General features: G+C 49.1%; 1 protein-coding gene across 1 annotated transcript in view; it reads left to right on the top strand.

Annotated features, from left to right (window-relative positions):
- CDH26 (cadherin 26) overlaps positions 1-23348 on the top strand; it is a 38102-nt gene extending 14754 nt beyond the window's left edge. Inside the window, exons 6-17 of the mRNA XM_057702236.1 lie at positions 69-197; positions 2002-2187; positions 3434-3702; positions 7434-7576; positions 8825-9064; positions 10360-10581; positions 11134-11264; positions 14043-14132; positions 15748-15858; positions 17115-17168; positions 19628-19702; positions 22703-23348. Coding sequence (XP_057558219.1) covers positions 69-197; positions 2002-2187; positions 3434-3702; positions 7434-7576; positions 8825-9064; positions 10360-10581; positions 11134-11264; positions 14043-14132; positions 15748-15858; positions 17115-17168; positions 19628-19702; positions 22703-22936 — 1884 coding nt within the window. The 3' untranslated portion in view covers positions 22937-23348. The remainder of the gene's footprint in view (positions 1-68; positions 198-2001; positions 2188-3433; positions 3703-7433; positions 7577-8824; positions 9065-10359; positions 10582-11133; positions 11265-14042; positions 14133-15747; positions 15859-17114; positions 17169-19627; positions 19703-22702) is intronic.
- Positions 23349-25053: the final 1705 nt, after the last annotated feature.

The raw sequence follows: 25053 nt of genomic DNA, 5'->3' as shown, positions 1-25053 counted from the left end.
CCCTTCTGTATTCACGTTTCCCTTTCCTGTGTTTGAAGGGCTTGACTTTGCTTTTCCTCCCCATGTAGACTGTTCCTCGGCTGACTCTGCTAATCCAGGCTGAGGATTGTGGAGAACCACCGCTGTCGTCCACGGCCACGGTTCACATCCACGTGCAAGACAGCAACAACCACAGGCCCACGTTCACCCAGGACAACGTAAGGCGCCTGCGCGGCCTCGGGTTCTAAGTCCCCGCACAAATGGCCTCCATGTCCTAGGCTCGGTTTTGCTGAGGGAATTGCCTGTATCACCTAAGACACGTGCAAGTCTCCAAAATAAAGTAAATTAAAATCAAGATGTCAACTGTATTGATAGAGAACTAGTTAATAACAGTCATATGAGCTTACATTTTTACTATTTTGTGCCAGAAACTGTGTTCAGAGCATTTACAGGGGTCCTTAGACTCTTACTGGTTGGAGCTGCTGCATGGTTTCCATTCTGCAGGTGAGAAAACCAAGGCTCGGGGAGGACAGAGGATCCCCGCTCCATCTATGTCAGGGGTTCTCAGTTTCCACACTGTTGACATTTGGGGATGGAGGAAGGGTACAGGGGGGCGGGGAGGCCCAGTGAATTGTAGGATGTTGAGCCGCACCCCTGACCTCTACCCGCTAGATGCCAGTAGAGTCCCCAATTGTGACAACCGAAAATGTCTGCAGATCTTGTGGAACTGGCCCTGGGTGAGAAGTCTGGGCCTGAGCTTTGCACACAATGTTCAGAGCTCTGAAATAAGTAGGGTGGGTAGGTGGGCTCAGGCGTGGCCTTTCCCAGCTCACCTGATTTATATATACTGGGTTCCACACAGGATTTCACATGCTACTAGGTCCTCAGGCTTGAAGAAGGTGTCGGCACCCACTGTTGCCCTCGGTTTGGAAACACCAAACCAAACCAGTTGAAATGCAGAAGATTGCTAACAGAGAAAATAAAAACCAGTCATGATCTGCTTTCAATTTCTTAATTTTTCGTTCTTCCATGTGAATTTTTAAAAGGAAAACATCCATTGTATTTCTGTCTTTCTCTCGGCCCCTCTCAAGGAGGCCTTTCCTAATGACCTGATTAAATTCTCAGCCCGACCCCCCCAGCATACACACACTCAGTTCTCAGCCCCCTGAGGATGGGATTTTTGCTGTTTAGTTCACAGCACCTAAGCCAGGGTCTGGTACACAGTAGCCTCTGTTGAGTGAATAAATGCTACAAACAATTATTTTTTAAACTGTCATTTAAAAAAAATTAATTGTATAGACCAAAGTTGAAATGTTTTCAATGAAAGCACCTCACCTAACAGTATATAATAACTGAGACATACTTATTATGTTTGAGCGTTGTTTCAAAATCCTTCTCTGACTTAGTAAAAAGCTGTACTCTCAAAAGTGGGGCTGGGAAAAATATACGCTGTTATTTTGATGTGCTCGTCTAGAGAAATTATCTTGTCACCAGAAGCATTGAATGAGGAGCTATTTTAGAGATCTATCATGTGTTAGAGAAACGATCGCCTTAACTGAAATAACCATAAGAGCTTTATTTTAGGAGAAGAGTTAGATTCTTTTAGGCAGCATAAACTAAGGTGTGTATTATTTTAAAAATTCTTTAAAAAGCAGTGCATCGCGTTGGGCTGAAGGGTACTTTTCAATTTAATTTTTTTTTTTTAATTTATTTTTTATTTTTTTTATTTTTTTAATTTTTTTGGGGGTACACCAGGTTCAATCTGAAGGGTACTTTTAAAGTTACTCAGCTATTCGGTTATTCAGGCACCAAGTCACAGGGAGCAGGGAGGAGATGCATGTTCCTGCTGCTGGTTCTGCTGTAACAGGCAGAGTTTCAGATCCTTAGTGGTCAAGGTCCATCGCAAGAGAAATTTCCAGGTGGTTGTGTCCAAGGTCTACATTTTCTCTCTTCTTTCTTTTTTTCTTTTTCGATGGCGTTTCTCTTCCTCCACGACCTGGAAACGATGATTGCCTCTGTCAGTATAACGTTCAGCTTTCGGAAAGCCGGGCCAGCCAGGACGTGTTGCGTTTCCAGGTCCAAGATGGGGATTCTCCATTCACGCCCGCGTGGAGAGCGAAGTTCAATGTGTCGCGTGGCAATGAAGAGGGACATTTTGACATTCTGACTGATCCTGAGACCAATGAAGGGATTTTAAACGTTATCAAGGTAAATGCATTCCTGCGGCAGCTGCGGATGCCGAGGCCCTTTCTGTAGGATTCCCGACAAGGAAGCAGGAGTCCGCGGTGGTGCGGGTCCCTGTGTTCCGAGCACATCCCGTGCGGTGTCGCGACCCCCACGGCCAGTGAGGAGGGCAGGGCTGCAAAATGACTGTTGCCGCGGACCCTCAGCCCTGCTGCCTTCAGGACTCCTCCCACCAGAAGCACCCACATCCATGTTAAAGGTTATTTTTGATATGACCACTTCAACATTGAATTTTTTTGTTTTAGACAAAATTTAATATTTATATATTCCCTAATGTGTTTTTTTCCTGTTGTGATAAAAGCACTTAAAACATTTTCTCTAACCTTATGAGTTCATTGTTTTCCTTCTGGGTTTGAAAGAAATTAGGATATTTGCACAGACCCATAAAAACACTGTGGGCTCCTAGCAGTTGCCTGTGGTGCCTAGTAGGCAGCTGGCCCTGCAGTAAAGTATTATTACCTCATTTACCCATGAGGACACCAAAGCCCAGAGAGGATGGGTTGTTTCCAGGAAGTCACACAGCTGAAACAGGGGTTCAAACTGGGGCTGACTCCAGTGCCTTTAGTAGACCCTAGAATGAGACCCTACTGGTCTCAGCAGACCAGTGCCTCTGGTGCAGTGCAGGCGAGTCAGGTTCCAAGGCAGGCCTGGGGGTCAGGTTCCAAGGCAGACCTGATTTCGTAGGGGTGGGGCGCATTCCTGCCCATCAGTGTAACAAGCTCCCGGGTGATGCCCACGGCCCACAGCCACCTGTGAACAGCAAGACTCCGTGGATTCTCTACACCAGATGCCTGGGGCTGAATTTCCCAAATATTCCGAGTCTTTCAATGCTTTTAAGTCACTGACCGCTTTGTACCCTGAGTAGCTATGATCATTAATATCTATATTTCCCTAAGTGCCCCTGATTTTTTTACAGCAGAGTTGTCACATTAATGTCTGATTAAGTTATGGTTTTTGTTGCATTTTTCATTACCCTCTGATGGATGGTGGCTCTTTTCAACCACGAGGGGGGAGGGAAAAAAAAGAACCCCATAAATGGTTTGAAAATGGGCTGACGACTGTCTTTTGATCAGTATCAAAGACACTGTAAATAATAAATGAAGCGCAAAAGCCACAGGCGCTGGGTCTGCAGTGACACCGGGCGCTGAGCGGGCCTCCTCGGGCCCGTGGAGCCGCGGGTGCTAATGGCATCCTCTCTCTGGGTCGGCAGCCTTTGGACTACGAGACTCAGCCAGCATGGAGCCTGGTGGTGACCGTGGAGAACGAGGAGCCGCTCTTCTCCTGTGAGGCGGGGCGGCTACAGAGGCCCGTGCAGGCCGTGGCCAGCGCCACTGTGAGTCTGCGGGTGACCAACGACAACGACCCGCCCACCTTCCACCCCGGGACCTTCATCGTCAGCGAAGTGGACGGCGCCGAGCCCGGGACCCAGCTGGGAATTTTTAAGGCCACGGACCCAGACAGAACTGCCGGCCGGATAAGGTGGGGAGCCAGGAGTGGGAAGGGTGCTGGTTTATGCAGAATTAGCCGCGTGCCCGAGGGGGTCCCTGACGGAAAGTGGCTCCTTCCACGTGCTTGCCACCCCCAGAACCGGGACACCCCTTCCCAGGTTCAATGCCTTCTTCCGTCTACAGCGTTCTCTGACCCCCCGCCCAGGTGGAATTCACTCCTTCATTTCCTCTGCATAGCACAAAATTTTGTTACAGTCTTTTTATGTATTAAAAGAATTTGTGACATATTTCTAGTTCCTCTCCACCAAAGGTTGTATACTGACAGCCCTCTGGCTTCTGGCGACAGGAGTGTTCTCTTTTTCATTGTGGTAAAACCTACCTAATGTTTACCACCATCACCATTTTCAAGTGCATATATCGTTCAGGGACATTAAGTACATTCATATTGTGCTTCACATTGTCCCCTCACCACCATCCATCTGCAAAGTCTCTCCATCTGTCTCTTTTCATCTTCCCAAACTAGAACTCCACCCCCAGGAAACAATAAGTCCTGTTGTCCCCCACCCCCAGGACCTGGCCCCACCATTCTGCTTTCTGTCTCTATGAATGTGACTGCTCTACGTACTTCATATAAATGGGATCACACAGGGTTTGTCCCTTTGTGACTGGCACATTTCACTTCGCATAAGAGGGAATCTGTCTGCCCATCTAGACAATACCTGCGCTGGCAGAATCTGGTGATATACCTCATTTGGAACTCAGGAATCTGTTGAAGGCTTGCAACTTCCAGGGGAAGACAGACCGTAAACTGTGGTTAATTTTGGTCCATTTCAGCTCTGAGCACAGTACCTTCCCCAGTGGCTACCTTTCCCCACCTCCAGCCCCATGGAAGGCAGCTGTGCACATGTCTCTGGAATTGTGCATATGGCTTGTGGGAGCTGGGGTGGGCAAAAAATTAACAGAAGTCAATTCCCTTCTTATCAGTAATTACTTTATATAGATAAAGATTAAAAAAAAGATTAAACGCCAATCAAAAGATAGAGATTGGAAGAATGGATAAAAACACATGATCTGACTCTATGTTGTCTTCAAGAGGCTTTCTTGAGGTCCAAAGACACAAACAGGTAACCTAACACCATATACAAAAATTAACTCAAAATGGATTAAGGACCTAAATGTAAGACCTGAAATAATGCAACTCTTAAAAGGAAACATAGGACAGAAGCTTCACCACACTGGATGCAGCAGTGATTTCTTGGACGTGACACCAAGGGCACAGATAACAAAAGAGAAGATAGTCAGATCGGACTTCATGAAAATGGAAACATTTTGTGCATCGAAAGACACTATCCACAGAGTACAAAGACAGAAGGGGAGAAAATATTGGCAAGTCATGTATCTGATAAGGGATTAATATGCAGGAAAACATAGAGAACTTCTAAAACTCAACAAGAACAATAATAAAACCCTTGATTCAAAAATGGACAAAAACTGTGAACAGACAGTTCTCCAAAGCAGCTATACCAGTGGCCAGCAAGCACATGAAAGACACTCAACATCACCAGTCATCAGGGAAATGCCAATCAAACTACATCGAGATACACATCATACCCAGGAGGATGGCTACCATCCAAAAAACAGAAGACGGGTGTGTTGCAGAGAATGTGAAGAAATTGATATCCTTGTGCACTGCTGATGGGAATGTAAAATGGTACAGCCTCTGCAAAAAACAGTAGGGAAGTTCCTCAAAAAATTAAAAATAGAATTACCTCATGATCCAGCCATTCCACTCCTGGGTATATACCCCAAAGAACTGAAAACAGGGTCTCAAAGAGACATCTGTACACCCATGTTCACAGCAGCATTATCCACAGTAGCTAAAACGTGGAAGAACCTAAGAGTCCATTGAAGGATGAATGGATAAGCAAAACGTGGTCTATGCACGCAACAGAGTATTACTCAGCCTTAAAAAGGAAGGGAATTCTACAACATGCTGCAGCGTGGGTGAACCTTGAGGACACTGGGCTAAGTCACAAAAAGACAAACTCTGTATCATTCCACTTACAGGAGGTACTTAGAGTAGTCAAAAGTCATAAAGACAGAAAATATAATGGTGCTTTCTCGGGGCTGGTGGAAGGGGAAATGGAGAGTGACCATTTAATAGGTATAGAGCTTCTGTTTTACAAGATGAAAACAGCTGTGGGAGTGGGTGGTGGTGACGGTTGCACAGCAATGTGACTGTATTTTATACCACTGAAACACATTTTAAAATGGTCAAGGTCAAAAATACAAATTTTATATGTGTATTTTACTGCAATGAAAAAGAACAAATAATAAAGTTGCCGGCACTTAAAAATCAAGAGATTATGCTGACAACCCGAATTATCTGGATGTTCTTGGAGAAGAGATTTGGCATCACTGGGTCTGTGTCCCACGGGGTCTCGGTCACCCCAGTCCCCATCCCAGCAGCTTCACTCATTTCTGGCACCTGCTTGGGACCCCCCCACGGGCACTAGAGTTTGAAATTATTCCTTAGAGCAATGCTTCTCAACTTAACCACTGAGAAGGACCAGATTTTGCTTCTTTTAGTTTCCAACTCACTATGGAGTAGTAACTTCAGAAAATATTAAAAAAATAAATTACAAAAAATGATGATGTGCTCGGGGGCCACAGCAATGCCACGGACTCTTAAAAATTCCCCAACACTTGCTCTTGTTTTGCTGTTGTCTCATTCTGGGCAGCAAGCCAGAGGTTCCAGACCGCCTCAGGTCCACGCAGGCGCAGGCTGGGTTAAAGAGGGCCCACTACAGCGTGGATCAGAAGCACCTGGAGGGCCTGTTAACACGCTCTTTGCGGGGCCTCACCCCGGGGTGTCTGATTTGGAGGTCTGGCGTGGGGACTGAGATTTGCATTTCTAGCAAGTTCCACGGTGCTGCTGGTGCTGCTTCTCCCTGGACCGCGCTTTGGGAACACCCGCATAGAGCCTGTATCTGACTCAGGGCTGTATTCCCATCCCTAGGGTGTGGTGGGTCCCTTTAGAAACCGTGACCGGTCAAATACCGCAGAGAGAGAGTTACTGACCTTTTCCAAAGCCTTTAAGCAATGAGGAAGAGAAGGCATGGGAAACTCCCCTTCTCTGACCTTTGTGGAGGGGTGGGGGCAGCACCTTTTCTGTGTTTGCCTGTGGGTACAGGCCTTTCCTTCTGTGGGTCCCTCCGCAGGTAGCTGTGCTTGGCATCCCGGCTTGGTTGCCATGGCTGCCTTCTGATTCCGACAGGTCTCAGGGGATTCAGGAAGGCTAGGTGTGCCCCCCTAGTAACAGTGCAGCAGGTGTGCACAGGTGAGGGAGGATGTAGATGACCATGCTGCCTGACCTGATTACCCACATTGAATCCTTTGGACTCTGGCGTAATAAAGTCCTGTGCTTCTTAACGGGGACAGGCTGGTTTTAACATGAAGCCAGCAGCACCTGCAGTAAACTGAAGATTGGCCCTTTTCCAGGACGAAATGTTTTCCCTAAGGTGGACAGAGTTACATGCAGCCCACCAAGGACAGGACACTTCGTATTCAGTGAACATCGGTTTGACACTAGTTGGGTCTCTGATTCCTGGGCCTTCATCAGGTTCATGGACACTCCTAACGAATGGTTCTTACCATGTCCCAAATCCACGACAGGAATTGTGTCTGCTGCGATATATTTGGATCTGTCTCTCTTGATGTAACTCTTTAATTTTAAACATTGCCTGTGTTTTCTTCTGCAAGATACGCACTGGCTTATGACCCGGCAGACTGGGTCAGTGTGGATGAGAGGTCCGGGGCCGTCATCACCAGGAAGCAAATTGACCGCGAATCCCCTCACGTCAACGAGAGCTTTTACGTGATCATCGCTCACGCTATTGACGACGGTAAGTGTTGACCCAGAATTGTCGGGGGTGGGGGGTGTTTTCTTGCTTCCTGATGGAAGATAACGCCAGTGAGAATCTTTCAGCACACCTGGGGAAAATGTAAAATAAACATTTTTCTTATCACTGTGCACCCACTGTGGTGATTATTTTGACGATAATTGTTGAAATGGCAAAGTAGGGTTTCTGCCGTGGAGGGGCAGCGTCCTTTCAGAGGCGAGGGCCCTGAGTCGCGTGCGGCCACCATCCCAGCCTCTTTCTCATCTGTTCCTAAGACAACTCTCTAGCTCTTTGTCAAAGCCAAGTGCGCGGGATAAACACTAGCACAGTTCCCCTGCGCTGGGACTGGCCTATACGCTCAGGTAAATGTGACTGTGCAGGACGAATTCGTCAGAAACCAGGACTGGGTAATTTTTATGAGCACGTTTTAGCACTTTTCTCTATAATCTCCCGAGGCTGGATTTCTAAACCTACCAAAGCATAAAGCTGAACGAATAAGAAATTTCAAATGACTCTCGTGACTGCATTTGAGAAAAATCTGTAAATTAAAACCCAGTTTCCCAGGGATGTGTGGTTGTATATCCCATTTGCATAACGAACAGGAGTATGTTGGTCAGAGAGATGTGAAATCTGTGCTCCTCGTCGGTCTTGGGTGGGGACGGCTCTGTGATTCTCTTATGGATGGGCTCACGAATGGCACTTTTTTCAGTGGAATGGTTTTAAAAAATTAAGTTCTTATTTTGAGACAGTTGTAGACTCACGTGCAGCTTTCGAAATAACAGTGGGATCCCGAGAGCCTGTTGCCCGGGGTCCCCCGGTGGTGACACCTCGGGGAACCCGTGCAGGGTCTCGAGCAGGATCACAACATGGACTTAGTCCAGGTGCGTGCGTTTCATCCACCACATCACACCCACCCCTCCCCTGCCGCCCCCGGCCTCCTGCCTTCACACCGTGCATGACTGATGTTTTGATCCACTGGGTAATTCTATGTTGTACCTCGTTCTACACATGATGTGAAGGGGCAAGTGTTTTGTTAACTTATGCTGCCCAGATATTCTGAATGTTCAAAAAAGCAGGAAAACCGATCGTGCCCCTGTAGTAAAGCTTATGACTTTGAAAGGGAACCGGCCTCAGTGTTTCTGTGGAGTGGTTCTCTCCCCAGGGGCTGAAAGCCCTCATGTCCCAGAGATCTGTGTGCATGGAGCAGCCTCTTTATTTAATCAGCAACCCTCCTGGAACCCCCCGCCACAGGTGTCCCACCGGGAACGGGGACGGGGACCATGCTGCTCTTCCTGTCAGACATTAATGACAACGCGCCCACCCTGCACCCGAGGTCTCGGAAACTGGAGGTCTGCGCGTCCGCAAGAGACACTCCCCTCCTCATCGAGGCGGAGGACGCGGACCAGGAGCCCTACTCCGACCCGTTCACCTTCAAACTGGACAACAGTCGGGGAAACCTAGAAGACACGTGGAAACTGGGGGAAAATCGAGGTGAGTATTCGCATTGGCTGAGGATAAAGGATGGAGAATGACAGAAACCTGACTCAAACAGACTTGGGCAAAAGAGGAATGTGTTAGCTTAGGCAACCAAGAAAGAGGCCAGGTAAGCCTGTGTCCCAGCAGAGCTGGGGGCTCAGAGGACTTCCTGGAGGAGGCAGCTCCAGACCTTGGCTCTGCCTTTCTCTGGGTCCCTTCATCTTCAGGCAAGCTCTCCTCTGGAGGTAGCAGCGTAGCAGCTGGGAGTCCCTGGGACTCATTCTGGCACCTGGCAAGAAGGTGTATATCACTGCAAGGCTTGAGTCACCTGCCCTGCTTGACATTGTGGGTGGGGGTTGGGAGGGCAGATGTGCTGATGGGCTGGTTCTGAACCCTGGACCTGGCTGGGATCTGGGCTTGGCCTTTCCTGATCCACATGGGCTGAGAGTTCAGGAAGTGTGGGCTCTGCCAAAGGAAAATTAGGGTGCTGTTACCAGGAGGAACCACTGGCATCCAGAGTCAACCTTCTCCTCCGTGCTTCTATTAACTGGTGTCAAGGATGTAACCTGTCCTTTAGCTGAAACTGTGAGTCATGTTTACAGTTCCCAGACCCCGAGCATGCGGTAAAGCATGGAAACTTACCTCACAAGAGGTCTGGCCTTTGCCTGGGCCTCCAGGAGGCGATCTCCAAGCCCTTGGAATGCCCTGCCTGGTAAGAGAGTCTCCGTTTACCTAGGGGCAGGGATCTTCTGTCCATCTATAGGAACAGTGTGATTTAGGGTGTGGCCTTTGGGTCGCGTAAGCATGTGAGTATCAGTTAATCAGCCACGTGGACAGCCAACCAGTTTTACAAGACCAAGTTCTGACAAAGACCTTGGACGCAGGGCTCGGTGAGCTTCCCTGGTTGGCAGTGTTCCACACATCTTGTCACTCTGGATGCCGGGAGGTAACATGATCCTGACTCTATGGGCAGAACTGGAGATTCTGCATTTGGTACTTTTCTAAACTCTGCCCCACGTGCTTCTTCCCTCGACCAATTTGAATCTGTATCCTTTCGGTGTGATAAACCATAACCATGAGCATACAGTTTTCAGTGAGTCGCGAGTCCTTCTGGAGAGTTATCAACCCGAGGGTGGTCCCGGGAACCCCTGTGCTTGCAGCTGGTGTCCGAGAGAGGGTGGTTCTGGTGGTTCTTCTCTCTAACTTTGCACAGGGCCTCGGCGCATGGGAGGCACTTCGTAAGTAAACACCCACCAAGCACCTGAAGAAATGAACAAGTCAAAGCAGCTAAGGTCTCTCTCCCTCTGCAGGTCGCTCAGTGGAACTTCTAATGCTGAGAAGCCTCCCACGTGGTTACTACTCCGTGCCGCTTTTCATTGGAGACAGACAGGGACTCTCCCAGAAGCAGACAGTCCACGTGAGGGTCTGTTCCTGTCCTGATGGATTCACGTGTGCAGAGCCCTCTGTCTCGGGAGCCAGGCTCCTCCAGGGGATCCTGGGCCCTCTCTGTGCAGCATTCATAGCTCTGGCAGGTCAGCAGATGCAGGAGCTGTCTGGGGATGCGGCTCCTCTCCCCAGGCTGTGGGCCAGGGGGATGGAGTCCTCGGGGGTGGGGAGCAGATGATGGCCGAGGTCAGCAGGATGCCTTTCAGAATGACCCCTAGACTCAGATCAGAGGTTGCCACCCTGGTCAGACATGCTGCCTGCCTGGCAAAGGCAGCTCCTGCTCGGTATGCAGCAACTTACAGCAGTGGAATCTGTAGACGGATGCTCTCTAAGGGTGACGCTATGGTTTTAATAGCAGAGGGCGGGAGCCTAAGTTCCCAGGCTTGGCAAAGGCTGACAAAGAAGCTCGATTTTCAAGGAAACAACAGAATGTTATGTGTCACATGGTATTAACCAATCAGTTCAACAAATGGTTATCTCGCACCTACTTGTGCCGTCAGCTGTGCTAAGTGCTGTACCCACAAAGATGGTGAAAGCACCCTTCACGGCCGAGTGACAAGTTAGCAGCACAGGATCTTGTTGGAACCCCTGATCTAGATGAGCTTGTGCATCTCGTTCCTGCCTTTGTCTCATCACAGCCGCTCTGCTTTTCCTGCTGAGATGCTCTTCTGTAGCTGAAGCCGACAGGCAGGGATGCTCTATCCCAGGTGATGAAGGCATCCAGACCCTGATTGCGTGGAACGACGAGAGTGGAGCCGCCCCCATCCAGGTAGTGGAGCTCGGTGCTTGCTTTTCCCCATGATGCGAGTAGGCACAGCTATACTGTCCTCACTCACCGCCCCTCTCACTTCACCATCTCACCCATATCTGAGTAGCAAGTGTGAAAATTGTCCAGCCCCACTAAAGTCATTGGTTTAGGGCACCGGGTCTCAACTTGGGGCGATTTTGCCCCCCATTCCCACCCCAGGGGACACTTGGCAGATTGGAGGCATTTTGGTGGTCAGAACTCAGTTGGGTGTGCAGTGGAGGGTGATACTTTTGGCGTCTGACGGGTATAACCGGGGACGCTGCTGAACATCCTGCCGTGCACAGGATAGTGCCCACATCACAGAAGCCACTGGCCCGAGTGTCAGCAGTGCCGAGGCTGAGAGACCTTGCTTAGGAAAAATGACTTTTGCCAGGTTGAGTTTCTCTGCGTGAAAAACGTGTTATGCTCCCTAATTAGATGAGCCCAAGCTGGCTTGGCCGTGGTGTCGGGTGAATAAGGCAGAACCTGCTTGTCCAGCCTCGCCTTAGAGGCAGAGCCGAGAGCCCACTGGCCCTTCAGGGACGGCCCTGGGCCTTGGTCACGTTGGACGAGTCATTTACGTGCATCCACAGCTGTGAGCCAGGGAGGATGAAACCAGCCTCCCGCGTCGGTTGTGGGTCAGGGAAGACGAAGCCTGCGAAAGCACTTCATGCGCCCCCAACACAAGGTGGAATCCCCAGCTGGTTGTCCACACCTGCTGCTTCTGGTCCTGGGCCTGCCTTGGCTCTGTTGCCCTCGTAGCCAGCCAGGCCGTGAGATGCAAGTGCTGTGAGGGTGCCTGTCTGTCTTTGCTTCACTCGGAACTAAGGCTGGTTGATCTGAAAGGCGAAAGCCAAGAAACGCCAGAAGGGAACACCATCTTTCACGCAGAAGGTTCCGTCGCCCCATCTGCTGTTGTCTGAGACCTCCACCCTCGGTTTCCTCCTGGAAGGAAGAGACTTGTTCCATCAAGTGATGCTTTTGGGAAAAGAGGGTCCAATTAACTTCGGTTCCTGGCTCGGATAAATAGGGAGATATTCTAAGAGATGACTGGTGGTTGGAGAAGCTGGTGGTTGACCAAGAGTCCTGGGATTCTTCCCACATTTTCTCTCCTCTGTTGGCACAAAGGAAGGGGAGTGAGAGCCTCGGGCCATGTTGAGGACGCACATGCCTGTGAGTCCATGTCTGTGCAGGCCTGCGTCCAGCCCTTCCTGGTGTGCGGACGGGCAGCAGAGGCATGGCCCCAGCTACCTAGATAGTGGGATCCTCAGAAGGAACCCTGCCCGCCCCCCGCCCCCAGCTCTGAGAATAGCAGTTACCTGTTCTGATTCGTTTGTGTCATTTTAAGAAGGAAACCATCCTGACAGACAACAGTGCTTGGTGGAACAGATAGAAGCCCCTGCCTTAGGCAATCCTACTCCTCTCTGATGCTCAACCCTCCAGGAAAATGCAAATAGCTCCTGAGCCCAGGGGCTGTGCGTAGTCTCCTGCTTGGTGGGAGGAGCTGAGGCTGCCCAGCTTAAGGAGACCGGTGGGGAGGGCGTCTCCCCAGGCACTGGCGGCAGGCACAGCCAAGGTGGGAGAGGTGCTGGGGATGCCCGGGCTTGTTGGCCAGCGGCTACGTGGTGGCCAAAAAGAAACAGAGTGTGTGGAAGGGAAGCTTGGTCATTGTGGGGCTAGGCCGGGTAGGTTGCAGGGGGTCTGGTGGCACTGACCAAGGGCCAGCTGTCCGAGACACAAGAGTGCCCCACCCAGGACAAGGGTCCTGTGTCCCGAGAAGATGTCCTTCTTCTTGTCTGCTACTCACAGCGCAGGACACAGCCCCGTTTCTGCCACAGTATCTACAGGGCTCTGAGAACTGGGCTCCAACAGACCTGGATTTAGGCTCCCAAACCGTGTCTTATCAAACACGTAATCTGACCGATCCTCGGCTTTCATACGTAAAGTGAGATCGATAATGTTCTCTTTCTCTCAGGTTTATTGGACAATTTAATCAGATAGCACATGTAAATTAGTAATTACTGGCACACAGTGAACAGTGGCTGCCACTACTAGTAGTATTAACAGTAATTACCAATTCTGTCTTTGTAGCCATTGGTAAACAAGGCTACCCCAAAGTGTCCATGCTGCTCTGTTACCCAGCTTGCGTGAATATACCAGCCTGCAGTCACACACCCAGGACATCGCGCGCTCTTGGGAAGCCTCCTTCATCCCAGATGCTGTCAGTGATTCCACCCGCCTTGTCCTATTCTGCTTCCAGACGCCCCTGATCAAGTGGGTCTGCAGGCTAGCACAGGGGCCTCCCCTCAGTGGGAAAGCGGGTGAGCTCTTAGAAAAGAAATCCAGTGCCCATCCACATCTGAGTCCCTCAGGGAACGTTTGTTGAGTGCGGAATGGATAAGGCTGCACACAGCACGGCCCAACCCAGACCCCGGGAGCCACCATCTGAGCCTTAGAAGAGGATGAGGACGGGCTTTCAGATGCCGAGCCCCTGTGGAAACAAGGCTTTTTGTTTGTTTGGTTTTTCTTTTTTCCATCACTTTACGTGAAACGCCACTTCCTGAGCAGCAATTACAAAAGCCTCCCTCCCTGCGTATGTGCTCTTGCTCTGCAGGGCAGGTGCATTTTCCAGAGCCTGGATGCTTTCTGCAATGACACAGAACAGCGCGTTTGGGGGAGATGTTACTCCCTGCTCTCTGTGTCTGTTACTGCCATCTGTAATTTCAGCCCCTGTCGTATTTCTTTCCCTGTGTCCCACAGGGAAGGTCAGACGTCAGGGATCGGATGTCAGCCCTATCCATCAACACAGCCAAGGCGGGCGCCAAGCTGGGTGCCAAGCTGGGCGCTAAGGTGAGTGTGGCTCATTTGCTGCTTGGGTTGAGACAGAGGGGTGGCGTTGCTGATGGTTCTCCCGGGCGGGGACAACCTGGCTGCTCCCCGCACCCACGTCCTGGGATGACCCCCTGCAGGGCCCTCCACACCTGCCCCCACCCTGGCCCCACCAGCGAAGGCCCAGCCACTCCTCTCACCCTCCCATGCCTTCACCTCCCAGCTCAAGTGTCAGATGACTCAGGGTCCCCATTCTAGTCTGTCCAGTGCTGCCTTTACGCCTTTTTGCCGCACCCATATGCCACTTGCACTGGTGTATCAAAATCTTTTTTACTTTGCATGGATTTGTGTCCAAATGAAGTACACTTCTTTAAATAGGAAATTTTATATTTCAACTGTAAATGAAAAGCTAGTTTTACTTGAATAAAGAGCAGGTAGGTGGAACACAGACACAATAGAAATAGACCCCAGCAATACCAGGTAGAAGATGTGGAGAGAGAGAGAGCCAAGCCAGGCAGGCACGCGACGGGGACGTTCTCCTTGATGTCCTTGCTAGGAGTAAGGAAGAGGAATTAGGAAGGGACTAATTTTCTCGCCAAGCAATTCAATGTCATTTAAACCCTGTTCCGAAACCAGCTAAACCTTCGCTTCCCTAAGCGGACGATGATCCCATTTTGGAAATGTCGAGCTGACCCAGGGCTGCCTCATTTATTGGGCAGGTGCCTGGCTGGGGTGAGCAGGGCCGGGTCCAGAGGGCTTCTGTCCCACCAACCCACCCTCCCAGGGGAAGGGAGCACAGAGACTCCGGCAGGGGTGGCGGGGGCCTGTCTTCCCTTAACTGGTCTGTGAGCTTCCGGAGGCCAGAGCACTGCTCCTGGTAAGCACAGTAAGAGCTCTGATGCACCGACCATGCCCTGGGCTTTGCGTCGCAAGCGTACTGCTACTGCACTTTCACCAGACCAGTGCAGGAGGGTATCTTGCTCCCCCATCTCCAGGGGAGGACGCCAAGGCCCGCGGTATCTATTTCTTGGGGGTGTCTCTGGGTTCTCTTTATGATGTCCTGCAAATACTAAGTGCACCTGCGTTGGCTAAGTCAACCTTCATTCACACACCTTCCCTAAGTGAGGATGTCACCTATGATTTATCAGGTAACCCAATATTTTAAAATCTGTGACAAGGCAGGGGCTGTCTTAAAACTGTTGCTGAGAGCCATTGCCTGCTTAATTTTTTTTGAAATTTTATTTTGTGATCGAAGGGCTTATATTAAAATAATAGAAACCCAAAGCAGAAATTGTCCACAATCCCATCCCTAAAGCTAAACAATCTCATTGGTCTTGTCAGCTTCTGGATCTTGTCTGTGGACATAGTCAATTGTCAGGTGTCTGTAGCATCACTGATAGAATGTGAGGCTCTACATCTTCAAGTCATGTTGGGTCACACAGTTTCACTTTATTATAGTCTTTTTTTTTCCTGGCTTCTCCTCACCTTTCCTTTTCTATCCCCACTTTCCCTCCCCTTCATCGTGATGTTAATCTTTATTTGCATGTGAGTATCTGGGCAGGGAAAGGTGTACCTTCTTTGTTTTCAGCTGGAGGGAAATGTGTTTCCTTTGGAGTAAACCAGCATTTTCCCCCAGGAGAGAAACGAAATGCTGCAGTCTCCGTTGAGTGCATCAGACCAAGTACGCTTTGTCCTGGGAACTCCAGTGAATTCCACAAGTTCACTCCCCACTGCCGGAACTTCACTGGTGAGTGACAGGTGGTTCCCTGGAGAGGCGGCCTTCTAGAAGATTCTGTGATATGGGTAGAGCAAACACATAGTCAGTGAAAACTTTCTCATCTGTTTAACTAGTTATTGTGTTTGTTATTTGATAGTGCTGGTCAAATATGAACTTCTTAGAACAACCACAAATAAGCACATTTCCCTGTGTGCATCTCAGGGCACAAGAGGTCATCTATAAGATCAAGAGCAATGGCCTTGGCCCTGACCAAATTCCAGCCCAGTGACTCCATACCGCCTGCCAAATTGAGCCCCGACTCCCATTTGCATATTTCATGTACGAATTCTAGAACTATGGACAGGAAGTTATAAAAATAGTTCAGGGAGTTTCTGTGTGCCTTTCACACTGCTTCCCCCAAGGATAATATTGTGTGTAACCACAGTATGTTATCACAACCAGAAAGCTGACTTTGGTGCAACGCTATGGACACAGGCCTCAAACACAGACCCTATTTGGACTTTACTAGTGTAACTAGCTGTTATTTTAACAAAAGGTTTACTTTACGGACAAGAACTAAACGAGGTTCTGAAGGTCCAAAGAGCCACAGGTTTTTATGATGCAAAGCTTCTAAAAACGAATCTAAGATCTCTGTCATCCATTACCTTTTCTGAGTTTGAGCCAAGAGTAAAAATGTGCTCTTCTTTTTCGCACACACATGACGCCACGCATCCTTGAACGGGCTTGTGCATTGGTAGGTGTGTCCCTCTGGTCCTGGAAGGGCCAGCTTCATAGGCACGGAGCCTGGTCTGTCCCACAGGGGCCTGTGCTTGGTTAATGCTCTCTGTTGCCATCTTGAAATTCCTCGTGTCTGGACAAGGGGGCTCACACTTTCATCTTGTGCTGGGTTTTGCAAATGCTGTAGCCAGTGCTGGATCTTAGGGGTTGGATGTGCCTCATTCACAGACGTTGAGGCCATGCTCATGGCATGAAGTGAGTCTTACGGGGATTTTGTGGACCCGAGGTGGGGCTGGAAAGCCTTATGTTCTCATGCTCCATCCCCACAAAGCAACTATAAAACTCACCCATGGATTGCTGCTGTGAATACCTACACGGCTGTCATGAGAACTGCGATACCTTTAGTGCAGAAACAAAAGGCTATGTGAGTATAAGAATTTCTAGTTATGTGTGTGCATCCTTGGGTGATTTATATGAAGCCAATAAACACTTCATTCGTTTTACTTTAATTAGTTAATTTTTCTTTTCTTTTCTTTTTTTAATTTAAGGGTCGTGATGTGTCTTTTGAGCCAAGAAGTGTGAGAAACAAATACTCTACTTCTGTAAGTACAGGTGAAGATGTTACCATGAAAAGAGTTACCTTACTGTCTTGATAGCTGTGGGAAGCCCTGAAAATGGGAAACTGGGAAGGGAGGAGGTGATGAAAACTATACCCAAGCAGCATCCAAATAAGCTGAAAGAAGTGAATGTGGGAAACAGATGAGAAGTAAACCAAGTACCTACATCTAGGCTTGAAAGCAACAGAGTTTTTCACTTCCTGGCAAATTTCTTTTGCTGCTGAGAAGCTAAGAACTGGGTGAAGGGCTGAATATTCTTTTGCTTTAATTCTTTACGGATCTATAGAAGTTTTGAGCTAAGGGGGCCACAGAGGCCGTCTAGTCCATTTTTTCCCTAAACCTTACCAGCAGCATAATCCTTCTTTATAAATGAGATCTTACAAAGAAGCCATTATAAATAAAATAGAAAAGTTGTTTTTTATTAGTATCAATTTCGAAGTACATTGGCGTTTATAACACACACCTATCACCAAAGCAACAAATAAAAATAGTGATTTGCTGAAAACAACAACAAAAAAGAAGTTGGATGTTGTGGAGGAAGTTTGCAAAATTGTACCTTAGCACCTGATTCATTGCCTCACATTGTTGAAATTGGTTCTTAAAGTATCAAGAAATTTCAACTTATGTCAATAAGCAGTTTTAAATATTTTTTAGGAAGCTCAGTGTATTATATCAGGTTCTCTTTGATTCAGCAAACAAGACAAAAGGCTTCATTCAAGTTTCATAAAAGCAAATTATAAAGTTTTGCTTTTATTAACATGTTAGGAGGACTCAGTTAAAAAGATATAAACCCTTATCCATTATATTAGTAAAATAACATTAAATATTACTATTAAAATAATCTTCACATAATAAAAATGAAATTTAAATAGTCTTGCTGAAGTATCTTTGAAGAGTTGTAGGTCCTAGGGAAACATCTGAAGCCAGGGCCTCAGTGGAGAGAGGCTGGGGAAGTGGTGCTCTCGGCCACCAAGGAGGAACACGGGGCAAAATGCAGCCACATGCAGGTGCGGTAGGACCTAAAGTTGGCTCAAGACAAAATAGACCCTGAGTTCCCTGGAGACTGGCACAGACTCTTCCGCTGCCCGGGAAGGACCACAGTGTCTGCCCAGTGAGCACATTGGAGGAAGGGCCTGCGTCTTCAAGGTGGTCCCCTGAGAGGCCCACAGGAGCTGGAGGGCGGCCGACTGAGGGCACAGCATCTCTGGGCAGCAGGTCCCCAGGGCTGTTTGTAGGGGTCACCCCTTGCTCTCTCTGTAGCTAAGTGTGTTTACTTCAATTCACAAAGGTGGGATGTGGTGCATTTAATATATAGATAGATATGTGTATGGATAGGGGTGTGTGTGTGTGTGTGTGTGTGTGTGTGTGTGTCTCCTCATGGACATGTAAAATTATTCCACACTTTACAGTTTTTTTACATGTATCTTCTAGAGTGCACTAAGTAGCCCTAAACCTAGGGGAGATCAGAAGTCACTTCAGCCGTAGCCATCAATGTTTTAGAAACACAATCGTATCATGTGGCTTCCCAGTGTAAACCTTCCCGATGGCTGGCCATTGGCCTGGGACAGTCTGCAGCCCAGAGGCCCAAGGCCATGTGGGGGCCTCTGTCATCTGGCCTCTCCCAGCGCCGTCCCCCGCCTGCACGCAGTTCTGGGCTTGCTCCAGCCTCCGGCCTTTGCTGGCCCTCCCTCCTCCGTGGCCCCTCTGCTCCCGTCTCCTGGTCCTCCTCTTCCAAGAGGACCAGGGCGCAGGCTGGGTGAGGTCTCTCTTACACTTTCCACGCTCATCACTGTGTTTCTCTCACCTTGGATGCTGGCCCCGCACCTGCGTGAGCCCGAGAGGAAGGCTGCCTCGCCTCGCCCCGTGTGGGCCTGACTTACACGCTGCAGTTGGGGAATCTGTGGGCGCCCAGGTGGCCCACGTGGTACACGCTGAGTTCATCTCCTCACTGTGCTAGCCCACGCACAGCCAGGACCCCCAGCCCCAGGTCCACGAGCACTTGCCCGGTGAACGAGTGATGGGCCGCACACCCACCACCGCACATGCGAGGGGCAGGAGGAGGAGAGATTAGAACCTGGGGGAGAGCCGTGCGGTCGGGGGAGCAGGCCACAGGGTGAGGCTCTGAGCAGGAATCAACCATTGCTAAGTCCTGTTTGTGGGAAGGTCCCGGACCTGCTGGCCAGGCTCGCTGGGTTCCCTTCTTCCTTAGAAGCCAGGGTGTTAGAGGGTCTGTGGGTCAGAACCAGCAGGGCCTGCCTGCTCTCCCACCACACATGTAGGTGACATCTGATCAAACTGCCCTTGGCCCACTGTCCCTCAGAAGAGCTGTGATAGCCCTCCGCCCAGGGGGGGCCCCCCATCTGCTGGCCAGCAGAGGCCACAGACTTGGGGGGAGCTGTGAGGTGACCCTTGGTGTTGTTAGGACTCTGCTCATTGCTTTGTAGGTTCACCTGGATCCCATGGTGCCCAGAGGATCCCTGGAGGTGAGGGTACGAGCGATGGCCGAGATGCTGAGTCAGGTAGGAAGGCCTCCTCTTGATGGTGGGTGGGTTCTGCCTCCCCACCTGGCCACACGCTTGACCTGGGGACACTTCCTCCTAATCACTGTATCTGTCAGCTTGGCTGCATAACAAAAGACCACAGACTGGGCAGCTTAAAAGCAGACTATTTTTCTTACAGTTTTGGACGCTGGAGACCTGAGATCAGGGTGCCAATATGATCAGGTCCTGGCGAAAGCTGTCCTCCTGGTTCAGAGATGATCGCTTTCTTGCTGTGTCCTCATGTGGCAGGGGGAGAGAGATAGCAAGTTGTCTGGTGTCTCTTCTCATAAGGGCACTAATCCCATCATGAGGGCCTCACCCTCATGACCTCATGTAACCTTAATTACCACCCAAAGGTCACACCTCCAAATGTCATCACATTGGGGGTCAGGATTTCAACACAGGAGTTTGGGGGACACAGTTCAGTCCATAGCGAGTGTTCTAACGGGAGTCCTCATCCCAGGGCATTTCTGCAGAACCCAGCCTAAGAAGACAGGGAATGGTCTCTTTCCGTGAAACTACAAAAGGTGTGGGTGACTGTGCTGGGGGGAATTGTTGGACAGTAACATTGTATCTCCTGGAAGGTTCCACAACCCAGCCACCTCTGTTCTTGGGCAAGTTAGACAGGTGAGTTGGGCGTTGGGGCAAACGCATGGGTCGTTTAAAGGGAAGGGGCTGGAGCAGGCGCCGTGGAGAGACACGCTCTGTGTGCACCTGCCCCCACTCCACGTGGGGAGGGACGCTCACGGAGGCCGCACGTGCTGCTTCTGACCCTAAGGAGCCCCGTACGTTGCAGGAAAGTCAGGGCTCAGACCTGTGAAGTAAAAGGAGCAAAGGGATAGATCAGTGCTTGGTGGGCATCGTCTGCCAAGAGCTACTTCACTTGACAAACTCATGGATGATAATCACTGCTTATCAGGCTCTGTCCTAAGGAAACAAAAGGTGTTAACTCAGTTCTCACATCAGCCCACTAGGGCAGGCTCTATTATTGTCCTTATTATAAAATGAGGAAACTCAGGGACAAAGAAATTAGGTACCTTATTCAAGGCCAGGGCCGTGGAAAGTGGTAAAATTGGGGTTCAAACACAGGCAATTGGGCTTCAAGGTCTGGGCAGGTGGGGACCCCAGAATCACACAGGGAACTTGTTCCAAGGCATTGATTCCCTGCCCCCAACTCTACAGATCCTGCATCATTGGGTCTCCTTGCTCACTGGAGCCTCCTGGGGCCCTGTTTTGTGAGACGTGCCTGGGGGCCCCTTCCTCTGGCTGTTAGAGGGGACGAAGATGGGGCCGCGGGAAGTGAGAACCAGACAGGAGGGGTCTCGAGTCCCTGGTTCCTCATCGCGTGGCATCTGGCTTACCTGTGTGTGTTCGCATCTGTGCATCTGTCTCATCCTCAGCTGTGCCGAGTGGATGGAGCGGATGGGGACCAGGCCCCTGCCCAGCTGGTCTGGAGGGGGCCGCTTTCCCTCTGAGGACCATCCTCGCCATCCCCCCGGCAGGCAGGGAGCCGTGATTAGTGTGAACTTGGAGCTGTGCTGGGCGGTGGGAGAGGAGGAGAAAAGCTGATTAGAAGGCCCTGTTCTTTCCCTTGTGAGCCTTCTAACTTAGCTGGGGGTTTATGATGAATTATTGATCTTATGGGGCCTCTAAAACTGCTGAATCAGGTGCGGTGCTGCCGCTCTATTGTGGGCCTCAGGAGCTTTGAACACAGACCCCTCTGCAGATTCTGCTTTGCTCTGTGCTCACCAGGCCCATCATTAATTTTCTACTCAGCTGCACTGAGGGGACGTGACAGGACTGGTGACACCCATCCATGGCTCCTGGATTCACCTGTTGCCTGACTTTCCTCTCCGACTCGTGCCCCGAGGCATATGGCCACACAATGACCACAGTCCCTGCACGTGTGGCCCCAGGCCGTGAGCAGATGTCGGGATGAGGGTTCCCACGTGTAACTGTGGGCACCAAGTCTGAGGCACCAGCAGACACAGGGCTTGGAGGCGGCGTTCCCACTAAATGGAGAGCCTCGAGGGCTCCCGTGAGCCAGAGCGAGGTGGGGACAGCGGCTGCCAGGGTCAAGGGGAGGGCACAGCTGAGAGCCTGGGGACATGGGGGTCTTCCCCCTCCCTCCCGCCTCCTCGGGCTCTGAGCCCTCTGATTCTGGATGTCTTCAAGCCCTAGATGAGTTCATTCTCTTGGGAACCACCATTAGCCAGTGACAGCTTAGAATAGTCTTGTAAACCCATTCCCACCTCAGTCTAGGAAACTGCTCAGATTTCCATCAACTCCTTCTAGAGGTGTTTGAAGGTGAGTAGGTGAAAGACTTTTAAGCTCATCCATCCATCCATCCATCCCTCTCTCTATCCGTCCATCCATCCACCCACCCACCCATCTATCCATCTCTCTCTCCATCCATCCATCCATCCATCCATCCATCCATCCATCCATCCCTCTCTCTAACCATCCATCCACCCACCCACCCACCCATCCATCCATCTCTCTCTCATCCATCCATCCATCCTTCATCCATCCATCCATCCACCTAACAAACATGTATTGGTCACTCAGACCAGAAAAAGCCAGAAAGGCTTCACAGAGAGTTGACTTGGGCTCTGAAGGATGACGTGGCGTTTCCTGAGTGGAGGTGGCAGGTGGGAACAGTCATTCAGGAAAGTGACAGCATGTGCAAGGGCTGGGAGGGGAGGTCTCAGGGCCCAGGTGGTGGAGGGGTTCACCCTCAGTGCTGAGTCCGCAGGAGGGCAGGACTGGGTGTGTGGTCTTCTTCAGAGAGTCCTGTCATCCTACCTGGGACGGTGCCACCGTCATCATCACGGTTCCCTCCCAGAAATCAGCAGGAAAGTGTGACGGTGTCTCCCCCACAGCTTGGCTGCCTTTTCTGAGTGTGTAGAAACGCTGCGACAGTGGGGACCAGGCCCTGCCTGCCATGGCACTTACCTTCTCCCCCCGGCTCCCTTCCAGCAGCTCTGCGGCGCTGACCTCCCCGAGGGAGACCCTGGCTACCCGCCTCACGTCTACGCGGAGGAGGGCGAGTGTGAGCCCGCGGAAACCCTCAGCTCTCCCGCCTGCTCCGAGAACGACCTGCCGCTCGACTTGCTGGACTCTTTGGGGCCAAAGGCTGCTCCGCTCGAAGAAATATATTCTGAGTCAGGTTTTCGTTCCTTAAAAAATGCATATTTTGGTGAATTGCAATAATTCACGAAGGGGAAATCACTATTCTAGAATTTTTTTCCTCACTCCCTTTTTAAAAAAATTACCTTCTAGTTCTTAAATGAGGTTAAACTGAGTCTGGATTAAATGCTTGGACGTTCTTGGACCAGACATCTTGAACCAAAGCAAAACAGCAGGTTATACTTTTTAAAACTTTGATTTGTCAGGCAGATTTTCTAGAGAAAGTTGAATTTAATTGTGTAATTCCTTGCTTCCATGAGCAGCCCGACTCTGAGGGTAAATGAGATATAATCCTCAGATTACCCCAGCTACTTGGGAACAACAGGTAATACTGGGACACCAGACTTTTTAAGTGCTTATTTAAATTTCTGTAACTATGATTCTGCTTTACTTTAAGTGAAAAATAAGTAAATAAGGAAATGTTTTCTAGAACATTTGTGCTCAGTATTTTTAGTGATTTTTAAAGAAATAAATATTAATCCCTTTGCACTTTTTGAGTAGATAAATAGAAAAAATATATCATGATGATTATACTTAATACTTTACGAGCAGTACATACTGAAAAAAAAAACGGACATAATTTAACTTATATTTATTATGTAAGTAACTTAAGAGCCTTCGAGTGAATAAACTCTGATTAAATTTTATCTTTGCACAAAACCACAAACTTTAATTTTTACATGTCCACTTACTACTAGTGGGGGAGGAGATAGTTTCCTTTAAATATCTAAAAATAAATGTAAATAGTAGAACATGTGCCCTGTATATACTCAGTTTCCTTGCCTGAGTAATAGATGAGAAACCAGTTAAGCAGAATTTTAAATGTTACCAGGACACTTTAATGTATATATTAGGTGTCTAAAAGCCTATGGCAAATTCTAAAAAAATTTATATAATTAATGAGCATAGCTTTTTGTGCTATGGATAAGTCAGGAGAAACACATCTGTGTCAAATCAGTGAAATGCTATGTTAAACCTAAGTTTTAGCTTAAACCGGGTTAAAAGTTCGCTTTCTTTCTAAGGAAGCTGTGTGAATACTTAAAGAGATTTCAAGAGTTTGTACCTAGTTATTTCACGCAACGCTTAGTGCTTTGGGTAACTGGAAAAGAAGAAAAACCTTCTCCAAAGCACTGGAAAGTCTAAAGCTGACTCACAGATGTGTGAAGCGGCTGTGCTAACGCTGGAATGATTCCGAGGAGGGTCTAGGACTTTTTCTGGGTGATATCTTAAAGCAGTATCCTTTTTTTTCTGAATGGTTGGCAGGGATCAGTAGGTGGTCACTGGACCTTTCTGGGTCTGAGGCAATGGACAGAAAACTGTGGCCGAGGGGCAGATCTGGCCCATCATCTGTTTCTGTAAATACAGTTTTATGGGCACACAGCTGTGCTCATATGTTGTTCAAGGGCCGTCTGTGGCCCCCCTGTGCTGCCTGAGCAGCACTGAGTAGTTGCGATGGAGACTCACAAAGCCCAACACATTTACTTCGTGGCCTTAAAAAAAAAAAAAAGGTTGCTGACCCCCTTATGTAAGGCGTTCTTTTTGGAAACTCCGCATGGCATCAAATGTGTGAAGATATAGCCATACTCTGTGTTAAAAACAAATACATTGCATATGATTCTGAAAGGTTTTAGATAAGTTTGCTTTTGGCGCTGGGGAACTCGGTTCATTCACTCATGGTTATGAAATCTTGGCCGTTTGGCGTATTTACGAATTCTTGCGTTCTGAGGCTCTCCCCAACTGATTGTTCTCAAGAGCAATAAAATACTCATGAAAAATTCATGAATGCCAAATTTAACATAGTAAGAACACAATGTTATATTTTGTAGATACTTAACTAGACAGGTATTAATTTTGATTTTTGTATATTCTTTGTGTATTTTGAAGCCTATATATATGTTTTCGCAGGTCTCAGCCCTGGGGGGTATATTGTCCAGTGGAGACGCTGGGCCTGTTGGCATGTCTATGAAGCATACCTGGCATATGATACTTTGACTTTTCCCTTTAGATGCCAGTCTATGTTGTATGTTACCACCTGCCCCCACTGATGTCTGCAGGGAACATTCTTGGATGTTGGCTGGCTCTCCCCACAAGTTCATTTTCAAGCCTATCTACATGCTTAAAAAGGTTTCCATTAGAAACAT

This window comes from Hippopotamus amphibius, chromosome 12 (genome assembly GCF_030028045.1).
Source record: "Hippopotamus amphibius kiboko isolate mHipAmp2 chromosome 12, mHipAmp2.hap2, whole genome shotgun sequence".
In the NCBI taxonomy this organism is placed as follows: domain Eukaryota; kingdom Metazoa; phylum Chordata; class Mammalia; order Artiodactyla; family Hippopotamidae; genus Hippopotamus; species Hippopotamus amphibius.
This window is presented reverse-complemented; position numbering and strand designations above follow the sequence as displayed.